Raw genomic sequence first — 11,738 nt, 5'->3', positions numbered from 1 at the left:
TTTCTGTTCTTTATCAACAAAAATCACCATTTTGATCAAACTAAAAATCTCCATGATAGACACCTTAACCAATCTATTGCGCTGCAGGGTTCACTGTAGGGAAAGAGCGAGCTCTCAAATTTGGCTTTTATGGCCTCCTATGGTGGGGCCGCCACAGGTTCACCACACATTGCGAAGTGGCCAACACAGATGCTATCGCCGAGTAACTGAAATCATGATATTCTTGGGTTTTCTGGGTTCATTGTGTGTTAAGATATATTTTATCACTTCACTGAAAGCACCAGATACCCCACATCAACAACTCGACTGAAGCTGATCACCAAGAGACCAACGAATCTCGTCCTGTTCTATAACCCCAGCTACACCAATCCATTCTCAATCCGTACCCGCAACCAGTTTGCCAACCCTGACGCCCCCAATAAGAAAAATCCCACTGCCACGTATATATCGCCCGGAATAAGGCCCCTCCCTCCCCCCATCAGCACCATGAACCACCCTCAGCTCCTCACTCTCCTCCATCTCATGATCAAGCACACCTCCGTACCTCCCAGGGAACCCCTCCACCGGAAAAGGCGACCTCTCCATCCCCATCATCTTCTCCCTCTCATGCCTCACACTCAAGACAGCCATGCTCAACGCCTCGGTAGTATCCTCAATCCTGTTCTTGTCAACACACATCCCACAGCATCACTATAAAGATCAACTCACCAAGGCTCACTCAACCTGATCCACCTAACCAACCCCTCCCTCCCCCCAATCCTCCCTCCTCCCCCCACCAACAACCTCAGCAAATCCCCCGGCCCCAATTTCATCACCGTCCCCAAAATCTGCCTATTCTCCTCCCCATCCCCCCACCCAATCCCCTCTGCCAGCGACCTATCCCCAATCACCTCCATAACCGCCGTAACAGAAGGACAAACCTCCCTCCCCACCGCAGCCCAAACCGTCTCCCAGACATCATTCAACTCATGTAGTTCCGTAGTGGAAAACCTCCTCATAAACGCCACCGGCTCCGCCGTCCGTCGGGTCTGCCGTCCAGCATGATGCACCCTCGCAAACCAATCCCAAATAAACAACCCCCTCCTAAACCGCTCCCTTTCCCTCCCATTCATCAACCTCATCTCCCCAACATCACAATCGTAGAATCTGAACCGTTGGAATTCCGCCTCCCAGAGTTTGACGCCCCGGCAAAAGTTCATGATACGGTCCATCTCCCTATCCCTCCCATCACGGCCACCCCCAACCCCCGTCAACCGTCCCAACCACTCCCTCGCAGACCTATTCCCAACCCCAGTTACCTCACCCGTTTCAAATGCCCGAAAGAACAACCCCACAGGCGTGAACTCCCGTTCGATGATGGAAGACAGGATATACCTCCAATATTTCTGTAAGATGCACCTCATGAAGCTGCTGACACCCAACATGCTACCGAACCCCTCAAAGTCGAGATTGGTCGCAATCTCGACAACAATCTCGACAGGTAGCTCGTCCAGGACTAATCTCCCTTTGAGGCGTTGCTGTCCCGTCTCAACAACAGGCGCAGCCATGGGCGTTGATTGGCTGACGATTTGTGAGAAGAGCTTCATCTTGTGTTAGCAACCGCACCGGAGATGTTGCCTGGGGATGAACCCACCATTTCGGATATCTGGGCGATTTATGTAAACCTTTAGTGTAGGTGATAATCTAGATCTCGGTAGAAACTCCTCGCTCTCAAGTGATATACAACGGGAAAAAGAAACACACACACCCGCCCCCCGCCCCCCCTGAAAACACAGAGGCGTGCAAGACAAACAGATATCCTCAAAGCACAACCACCCCTCCCTTGGGGCTATCAAAAGTGAGAGTAATATCAGCATCGCTGCTGGTGTTGGTGGTGGTGGTGACAACATCACCGTTCCGCATCGTAGCCGCCGTTGACGGCCAATAAAGGTGTATAAACGCCATGATCGCACCGTTTCGGATGCCAATGTTCAATTTTCGGTGTTTCCTCTTCAAATATCACACTAAAAAGTGGGAAAAAAAATGAAAAAAAACACGAAACCACACGCTCGAGGGAGGAGGGCGACCAATGTTTATCATTTCCCAACATTAGCTCTCAGCACGTCACTCAACCGCGCCTCCAGTGTAACCGTTACCGCAGCCCCCTGCCAATTACAGTAATTTACCATCTTTCACTCCGGTAATTACAACACCAACCCGCTCACCACAGGGACTAGGGCGTCGCTTGTCATCTTTGAGACCATTTTGATATGGCCATTGTGTACAGAAACCCATAGAAAAGCACCCCCCTCCTCTAAGCAAACAACTCCCGGGTATCAAGCCCACTCTTGTCCTTAAACGCCTCCCCATTCTCCAACCCCAACTTCCTTTTCCTCGCCAGATTATCCCTCGTCTGCTCCTGCCTCGCCACATGCCTGCTCGCCTTGCTCTTCCTCAGCTCCGCCCGCACATGGTTCGGCGAGATGAACCTCTTGTTCTCGTAAATAATCGGCCCGCCAAAAGCGCCCTCCTGGATGATAATCGGCGTCAGGACAAATCTCGGGCCAATCTCAATCAAGCTGATGTCCGTCTCCTTGCTGTCGAGCCCGCCCTTCTTTGACTTTTTGCTGGTGGCACCCTCCTCTTCCTCGTCACCATCATCCCCCTTCGTCTTGGCCACCTCCCGAATCTCATAGTTGCGAATCCAAATCTTGCCATCCGCCACGCTGAACCCCATGACGTGATCAACAAACGGCTTGGACTTGCGCGCGCCCTCGGGCACGCCAAACATGTGTGTAAACACCTCCTTGATGACCTGGAGGTGCGGTTCCGTCTCAAAGGTGGCGTCAAACGAGAGGATCGGTCGCGAGCCCTTGAGGCAGTTGCCTTGGAAGTGGAGTTCCTCCATTGTGTGCACTGCGCAAGTTATACTGTCAGTTCTCCTTCCTCTACTAACCAATGTCTGCAGAACTCACAATTCTGAGCATGAAACTTAATCGTCGGCCCATTAGGAACCTTGCTGAACCACATATACAAATCCTTCCCCTTGCGCGCCTCAAAAAACATGACATTGTTGCAGTTGTACAGCTCCGCCAGCTCGTTCAGCTGGTACAAATTTGACTTGGAGTCAAACTTGACGTCTTTCCTTCCGTGGGGGAGCATAGCCGCCAGGTCGTTGAGAAGATGTCGGTGTCTACGCATTCATTCATCCCCCGTTAGCCAACCCTCCCGCTCCTCTTCTTCTTCTTTTGCGCAAAAGTGTAACAAACCTATGGGTAACGCCTCTGGAGGAAAGGATCAACACCCTCTGCTTGTTTTTTCTGACCCCGTTACCGCTGCTCTTTGAATCCTCATCGATATCCATCTTGTCAGCCTTGCTGCTGGTCTTGGCCAGCGATTTGTAAACAGCTGCCATCCTCGTTTTTTTCTCTTTGCTCGTCTCGATTTCGGGTATCAAACGTCCTTCGTCAAAGTAGATGGTGGTGGCGGGGTGGGGAGTTGTTTGTCGTTGGTCGCAAAGTTCTTGTCCAAAAAAAAAAAAAAGTTATTGTTCCTGTTGATGCCAGTCGCCTGCAGCATCAATTGGCACTACAGCAAGCCAACAAAAAAAAGTTCGTCCACTGATTCGCAGCCCCACCCCAGATAAGGCTTATCTTAGCGTCGCCTGGTGCAAGGCGGTGAGCGAGGGGTACTCCTGTATGGAGCAAGGAGCCACTGGGGCCTCGCCGCCGCTGCTTGTGAAGGTCGAGAAGCCAAGACCCGACTTTTGGACCTTGCGCGTGCCTGGAACATGAAACGAAACTAAAAAAAAATGAGATGAAGAAAGGGTACGAAAAAAAGTATTTTGAATGATGCCTTTGCACAAAGGGGCGTCCGAAGTTGGCCTACGTCTCGGCCGCAGAGAAAATGTCTTGATACAATGACCCGGTGACGCAAGACATCACAATGTGGTAAGTGGTAGTAAAATGTATTATCCCAGTTCAATCAGCTAACTGCCTCGTAAAACCATGCCTGAATGATGGTCGAAGGAAAACGGAAAACCCATTTGTAGAAATCCCAACAACCAGCAAAGGTATGTAAAAGCAGTAGACAACAAAAACAAGCTAGTAGAACGCATCCCCGGGAGGCTTAGCAAGATCCATATCCTCTCCCCATGGCCATAAGAATCCCCATCCCCGTTCATATCAGACATAAAGTGACGCCATGTAATCATCATATCCGCCCACTATTAACAGCAACCCTTGGACTCCCCCTTTGGCCCTTCCTGGCTCAGCGTGATGTTTGTGCCGCCCTCCCTTGGGTCGAACTTCTTGCCGTCCTCCTCGGCGAAACTCTTGGTCGATACGATGTTGTAGATCTCTGGAGCCAGACTATCAGTGTATGTCGTTGTGCAAAAAGGTCAGGTATGACGTACCGGTCAAGATGTTTTGGAAAGCAAGCTCAACGTTGGTCGCATCGAGGGCCGAAGTCTCGATAAAAGAGAGGTGGTTCTCGGCTGCAAAAAAAGAAACAGAAAAAAAAGCATACGTCAGTCCATGTCCGGCGCATCCCAGGCACCCATATTATTCTCAGGAGGCGTCGCAAACATACCCGCAAAGTTCTTGGCATCATCTGTAGGAACAGCTCTGAGGTGTCGCAAATCGCTCTTGTTTCCCACCAGCATGATGACAATGTTGCTGTCGGCATGATCCCGCAGCTCCTTGAGCCACCGGGTTACGTTCTCGTAGGTGATGTTCTTGCTGATATCGTAGACGAGGAGAGCGCCGACAGCGCCGCGGTAGTAGGCAGAAGTGATGGCGCGATACCGCTCCTGACCGGCAGTATCCCAAATCTGAGCCTTGATGGTCTTGTTGTCGACCTGGATCGATCTCGTGGCGAACTCGACGCCGATGGTCGACTTGGAGTCTAGGTTGAACTCATTGCGGGTGAACCGGCTGAGCAGGTTGGACTTTCCGACACCAGAGTCTCCAATCAACACCACTGTAGCAAAAGGTCAGCATCAGCGAATGTGTCTTGTTGTTGCGCGGGCGCGGTCGGGGGAGGTAGAAAGGTAGGTTGGTAAGCACCTTTGAAGAGGAACTAATCGACCGGAAAGAGGGTCTCGTCAGCGCAATGTCCATCAAGGGGTTCCCAGGCACGAGGTTCGGGGGGAGAAAGGCTTACATCGTACTCGTCGTTGGCCATGGCTGCGATGAGGTGAGAGGTGAGGGTGCTTGTGGTTTCTTGGAATCTGAAATGTGCCGGGGAGGTTGTCTCGGTCGATGGGTCGAAGCTGGATTCGTTGATGCAAGTGCACAAAGACGGAATGCCAAAGCCAGCCAGATGCCAAATACCAGGTTCAAACGCCCAGGCAAGCAGCGTCCAGGAGTCAATGGGGGCAGGGCGGTGCGGCTCAGGCCAGTGGGTCTCGGTCCAGCAGTTGGTCGAGCGCCCCAGCTGACGAACAAGTGGCGGTGTTCGGCGCCTGTTTTAGGATGGCTGATAGCGGGCTTTGCTGCCGTCTATCTTTGGCCCTTCTAGGTTCTTTTGGTTGTCCGGAGGTCTGTCGGAAAAGTGACGGGACAACCTGAATAAAGGTCCGGCTCTCAATACTTTGTTCAAAGACACAGCATCTCTCTGTCAAATCCGTAGCGGAGTCCAGTGCACTTGTCATTCTCGGGACTTGGACAAGCCAGGGTCTTCAAACTTGAACCATGCACTGCAAAGGGGATGTCACGTGCTGAAGCTTGAACTTACAAGGGTAGCATCGGCTCTCCCCACGTCCAGATACCGACGACATGGTTGATGTGCAAAGACAAATATCAAGGCTGACAGCATCACAAAAAGCGAGAACTTGCAAGTGTTATAATTAAGCTTTTTCGGTGTTTTTGTGGTGCGAGGCGGCCACTAGCCAACTCAAAAATTGAGGCCAGTGTCCACTTTTCAGAGACCCAAACACATCAACCTATGCTGTGAGAGCTCAAGGCTCTAGTCTCTTGATATTGGATCTGCGCGTTGGCTATTTCTCCATCAAAAACATTATTCAGCTGTCCAAGAGGCTTTACTGCTGCGGCATGAGCTATTGTGGTCTCTCCTACAATGACATTCAACAAAAGAACCCTGCAAGACAGAGCGAAGCTGTTCTTGGCGTCGATGACCGGGCCATTGCTGAGGCAACACCTCAAGCTGCCAATTCCCGCTGCCTTGGGTGGCCCTTTCCTGCCTCTCCTGAGGGCAATACCCAAATCCTGATCCGATTGAAGAGCGGGGTTGATACTGAAGGGCCGTTCTTGCCTGTTTGGTGATACTTGTGATGGTGGGGCAGCTTCACCCAGCAACCAACCCCTAGCAATTATTTAGTGGGACTCAGGCCTCATTGGTTCACACTCCTGAGGTTGCTTCTCAACTTCATCTCACATCTGCTTCAGTGAACAGCAAACGAATCAAAGGAAACCTTCGTGGGGCATCATTTGTTTCACGGTGCGTGGAAATAAATCATCCCATATCACAGCACATCGAACCGACCTATCGTCCGATCAATCGATTCTCCTGGTGAGTTGAGCCGAACTTCAAACACCATCACCCACCTTACAGTCTGCATCAAATGCCAACTTGAGTGTAGCATCTCACACCACGCACATATCTGGCCCAAATAAATTGCCAGAACTAGCTCCACCGGGTGGTGCATGGTCAAGAGCCTTCGGGCATCGACCATTGATGCCAGCACCAACCGCCCCTGCCTATCCAACAGCACTTGCCCACCATGTTCAAGAATATCCTCGTGGAGAGTTGGCCATCGAAGCTGGACGACGGCCCGGCTGAGAGCGATGATGATGCCATCTCATTGACATCCACAATCCCTCCCCCCGACGACGAGGAGTATGTCGTCGAATCGATTCTGGCTGAACGCCCAAACCAAAACGGAATCATGTACTATCTCGTTCAGTGGGATGCTACCCGGTTTGATCCGTTCTGGGACAGCACTTGGGAGCCTGCAGAGATTTTTGGTGATGATATGATTGCCCAGTGGGCTGAGACCAAGGCCAAGCAAGAAGCTGGAGAAGAGAAGCCTTTTGATGTCGACAGGTACTTTGCAGTTCAACAACAAAAGGAGCGGGAGAAAAGAGAAAGGCACAATCTTCGTAATGCGAAGCGCGCCCGGCTGGGTCTTCCCTTGACCGAGCCTTTGCCAGCATCATCGTCCAAGTCAAGTGCTATTCCAGAAGATGAGTCGAGTAGTGATGAGGCGAGTGAGGATGGCGATGTTGTGGAAGTGTCGGCCCCTCGGCCCAAACCACCCAAGGCACGAAAACCATCTTCGACCTCGATGTATAAGAAGGGCGTGGCAAGGCCTATTAAAACCACTGCTCCCAAATCGCCAACAAAGTCCAAGCCTCTGAAGTCCTCGACCTTGTCAAAACCAAACATGGATAGGCCAGCAAGCCTCCCAGGCAAACTAGCCAAACCTGCAGCGACCTCCGACCCACTGATATCATCTTCCACAAAGAAACGGCAGGCTACAGCTCCGTCGACCACTGGATACGAGGGAACTGCAAGAAAAGCAAGTAAAGACGATATGAGCGGCCCGTCAAAATCAAAGACCAAGGAATCAAACCTCGGTTCCAGGGGTGCCGCATCTAGCATAAGAGCGCCGTCGGGCCAAAAGACAACGGCCCGCAAGTCGACCCAAAAGACCGTCCAAAGCAAGGCGGGGAACATCTTTACTGGCGGTAAAGTAAGGAAACCACGGCCTGTCATTGAGGAGGTTATGTCCAATCCCGCAAAAGACCCCAAGCCCTTCAGCAACATGCATCTTGGGAGATTGGCCGAACTTCGTAGCCGTGCGAGGGAAGACATTGCCCCTGACCCTTCAAAGGTGGCCCTCTTCCCCCTGACCGAGGGGCCTGCTGCAGCGAGAAAGATGTCCAAGGAAACTGCACAACCGACGGATCTACCGGAAGACGACAGCCTTTTTGTTGGCAACTATTCGATGGAGCTGGAGTCGGACCCAGAAGACATAACAGCACCCATTTCCTCCAGTCGGACCGGCCTTGCACCGATCTCGACAGGCCTAGTGCCGGCAACCTCAGCAGGCCTCACAGCGACGTCGGCAGGAATCTCACCAAGAACAATTGACCCAGCACCAGCCTCAGCGGGCCTGCCACTGCCTTCAGCATGCCTGCCGTCATCACCACAAGCACACACGGCACCAATCTCAAGGCCCCCTTTGAAAAAGCGGAAGTCGGTGAGATGGGATGACGACGTGAACAGCGTCATCGAATTCCGTGAGCCGGATCCCATGGACTTGGACGATAATACTCTTGTGCAAAAAGATCAAGTTGAGGCCACTCCACGGCCTGCAGCATCTCTCGCTGCTCAGCCTCCTACCCCACCTCCCACATTGTCTGCTCCTGAGCCAACAGTTACCATCATACCCCAACGCAATACCTGTTCAGAAAAGCGGGTTAGGTTTGGCAAGCCCCAGCCTGGGTCCAAATGTATTCAAACAACTTTCAACGGGTTACCTGATGGGACTCGTGATGAGCTGTATGCAAGGTTTCTAGCCACGGAGAGCTTGGACTTTGACAACAGTTGCCTTGCTACGTCGGTAGCTACCGCACTGCACTCAATGGTTAAAACTGGCTTGGCCTTTGGCGGCTTAAGTTCTAATACCGACCAACAAAGGCTACAAAATGTGGCGAGTTCTTTACGAGCCGGCATTATGGGACTGCTTTGTGCTCAGCCAGACTACAGCATTCTCATATACCCGTCAAAGTGTGAAGAATGGAATGCCGTTCAGCTCAGGGGGCTTCCAGCGTCAGGTCCATCTGAATTTGAGCTCTTCTACTACATATTTACACCACGCGAGCCCCTCCTAGCCCTGCTGCCGCCACCCCGGGATGTGCCACCCAAGCCGCCTGGCGCTGGCAAGGAGTCATCAAATCGGCAACTGATCATGGAAAAGTTCTTCGGTTTTGACTACCAGAGGCTGCTACCAACCAGCTTGAAGCCCGCATCGACACATAACTTCTTCCTGGCATTTCCTGACTCAAAGATGGAAGTTCGTCTCTTGCTATTTCACTGGCTCCGTGCATGTGAGCCCAACTGCTGTATCTTCACAAGCGACCATCCTGGGAGCTGGTATGCCTTCCAGAGAAAGCTCAGCTCAGAAGAGACAGCGGGTGTGGTCATCGTACATGAGTTGATGGCGTGGACTTTGCACAGGCTCCCGAATCTGCGACATCTCTTACTTGGCCGAGATGATCAGTTTTGGTGCTTTACAGAGCCGATGAGCAAGCTTCCGATGTATCCATCAACAACTTCGCTGTTGGAAGAAAGTTCTGTGGTGCCTCCCGGCCAACTCCAGCTCACGCGCTTGTTTCCCCTGGGGGCGGCCATATTATTGACCCCAAGCTTTCTGGTAGCGGAACCAACTCGAGCCCTCGAAATCATCGACTGGTTTCTGATGTACTTTGCCAAATCCACAACATGTCGTCTTGTTACCGCATGGGACTTTGCAGCCTACCTCAGGGACTTGGCTGAGGAGAAGGAGCATGATCGAGCCAAGCTGCTAGCCTCTCCAGCAGCGATGGAGAGCACGGCCAATCTTGCCATTCTTGAAAACTTGAAAGGTTTAAGCAAGGAAGATTGCGAGAGCCGGTTTATTGCCGCTATAAAGGCCTATGAGCTGGACGACCTGAGATGTCGAAAACTCCCGCCTGTTGGTGACAACGAGGAGAGCGCCACGCTGGTCTATGCTATTGACAAGATCGACCCCAATGACGAGCAAAGCCTCGTCAACTGGTTTGGGTACTGGTCAACACTGCGATTGGATCAGTTCCGCCACTTCTACGTTCTTGGTACAGACGACTCCATAACAGCGCGTCGGTCTGAAAGAGGCGAGCGAGAAATCGCCGTTCCAACGTACACCAGCCGCACCATCAATGACTCAGACTACGTGTTGAAGGGCACCTTGGAGCACTACCGTGTTCGCAACACGCAGGCCGAGCAATCCGGACAAGCCCACGCTGTTGCTGAGAGCGCAGGTATAGCACCAGCCGCCTCCTCTTCTGCAGCCCCTGCTTCTGTGTATCAGGCCTTCGCAATGCACGAGGTCTCCAGCGAGTGCTTTAGTCGCATATCACAGCACTCACTTGCTGAGATGCTGAAAGATGTGGGGCCAAGGGAATGGAATTCCAGTCTCTGGATCTTGTTCGGGTTTCCAGTTTCATGGTCCGATAGCGACATGGGCGATCATTACGAAGATTTTACACTGCACTGGAACACCATCTCGAGCTGGTTCAAATGGGGTTTTCCATGGGGAGGAAGGAATGGGATCACGCGGTTCAATACCTATGTCGGTTTCTTCTATACCATCCCCGACGAGTGGGACCCCGACAACAAGCCTGACGACCGCACGCCAAAACGACACCCCTGGCTCGTCTTTTATCGGCCACGTGATGCGTTTAAGAGACCATGGACAGACGCCGAGCTTATCATCTGGGATCCTGCGGCCCCAAGGAGGTTTGGAGACCGTCAGCCCACCGAGGGCGAGCTTACGTTCATGCAGCGTCAACTGATCAAGCATGTACGGGAGCATACAGGGGAAAGGAATCCCGGCACCAGGTTGACTGATGTGTGGCTTGGGGGTTACATGGTCCCGGAAGAATGCCAATCTCCGCACGACATTGATGTGGTGGCTCTATTTCTCCAAGCCTTGGGCACCGAGTTCCAGTTTAAGAAACTTATTCCCGCGCCGCGTATCAGCATGTTGAGACCCAATAAAGGATTCAAAAGGGTGAAGCTCGCCACGGATCCAGTTACTGACCAGGACGATGTGGAGATGGGTATCCGGGATTCTGAGACATCGGATGAGGAAGACGCCCGCATCATTTTCCACCCACCTCGCGCTACAGGGCGGCCCTTGTCGGATGACGGGCTCCCATCCAAGTGTATCAACAGGCTCTTTGAAGAAGCCCGCCTCTGGCGCAACAGGTATGGGCGACGCTCACAGTACATGAAGTATCGGTTTCGACCTACCACGGAGTGGTACAAGGACCAGGAGGAGGAGGGGCGTGGCTTTTCACACATAACGGTCGATTCATGGCGAAACATCTTTGGTGCACTCAGCATCGGTCAACACAAGGGATCAACAGTCGGCTCTGCTTAGGACTTGGGACCGCTAACCCCACGTTGGCCGGCGTGGACTGAGGCCGGTGGAGGCGTCGGGGGAAGTGCAGCCAAAGGTGATGGGAATGCTCAACCGCAGCCATCTACGTATGGACAGTCACCCATTACAGTCTCGCGGACTGCCGCCAGCTCTTCCTACCATCAAAGCAGCGTGCCCCCTCCGATGTTGCAGGAGCCACCAGCTGTGACTTTGACGACACTCACTGAGCCTTCAATGGCACCAGCTGAGCCTTCAACGACACGTGCCTTAACCCCGTTGGGTATGCCGATACCGATGAGATTGATCAACAGACTCAGCACCCCGTTGAAGTCAATACTGAAAAACTCGGGAACCCCACAGCCGACCGCTGCTATGGGCGAGATCCAGCTTCCAGATTACAATGCTGAAAATACACCTTCCAGCGCGGCATTTTCTAGAATGCGCATCTCCTCACCACCGCCAGCGTCTCGGGCATTGAAAAAGACAGTCCCTTCTGAGGAGCCTGCTGCTAAATCGAAGACGATGACGGTGGGTTCGGTTGCCGGTCGTAGTAAGCGGCCTCGAATACCAGATTCGGCTTCAGGGGATTCGATCGTCGTAAGCGGGGAGG

The 11,738-nt window shown here is 52.6% G+C and overlaps 4 protein-coding genes across 4 annotated transcripts; 1 reads left to right on the top strand and 3 right to left on the bottom strand.

Annotated features, from left to right (window-relative positions):
• Positions 1-197: 197 nt before the first annotated feature.
• QC763_305070 (uncharacterized protein) lies at positions 198-1,586 on the bottom strand (the record flags this gene model as incomplete). Its single annotated transcript, XM_062910955.1, has 2 exons — positions 198-658; positions 709-1,586. 2 exons carry the CDS (start codon positions 1,584-1,586, stop codon positions 376-378), a joined length of 1,161 nt encoding a protein of 386 aa, XP_062766944.1. The 3' UTR covers positions 198-375.
• Positions 1,587-2,293: 707 nt separating this feature from the next.
• On the bottom strand, positions 2,294-3,394 carry BRX1 (Ribosome biogenesis protein brx1; the record flags this gene model as incomplete). Its single annotated transcript, XM_062910954.1, has 3 exons — positions 2,294-2,895; positions 2,955-3,172; positions 3,249-3,394. 3 exons carry the CDS (start codon positions 3,392-3,394, stop codon positions 2,294-2,296), a joined length of 966 nt encoding a protein of 321 aa, XP_062766943.1.
• Positions 3,395-4,207: 813 nt separating this feature from the next.
• YPT31 (Rab GTPase ypt31) lies at positions 4,208-5,607 on the bottom strand (the record flags this gene model as incomplete). The annotated part of the gene is made up of 5 exons (XM_062910953.1): positions 5,143-5,607; positions 5,046-5,058; positions 4,570-4,959; positions 4,394-4,474; positions 4,208-4,338 (listed from the first exon to the last, which is right to left on the bottom strand). The coding sequence occupies exons 1-5, from the start codon at positions 5,161-5,163 to the stop codon at positions 4,208-4,210; spliced, it is 636 nt and encodes a 211-aa protein (XP_062766942.1). The 5' UTR covers positions 5,164-5,607.
• A 1,114-nt stretch (positions 5,608-6,721) lies between these two features.
• QC763_305040 (uncharacterized protein) lies at positions 6,722-11,128 on the top strand (the record flags this gene model as incomplete). The annotated part of the gene is made up of 1 exon (XM_062910952.1): positions 6,722-11,128. One exon carries the CDS (start codon positions 6,722-6,724, stop codon positions 11,126-11,128), a length of 4,407 nt encoding a protein of 1,468 aa, XP_062766941.1.
• Between the last annotated feature and the right edge of the window lie 610 nt (positions 11,129-11,738).

Source organism: Podospora pseudopauciseta, chromosome 3 (assembly GCF_035222475.1).
Source record: "Podospora pseudopauciseta strain CBS 411.78 chromosome 3, whole genome shotgun sequence".
NCBI classification, from domain to species: domain Eukaryota; kingdom Fungi; phylum Ascomycota; class Sordariomycetes; order Sordariales; family Podosporaceae; genus Podospora; species Podospora pseudopauciseta.
This window is presented reverse-complemented; position numbering and strand designations above follow the sequence as displayed.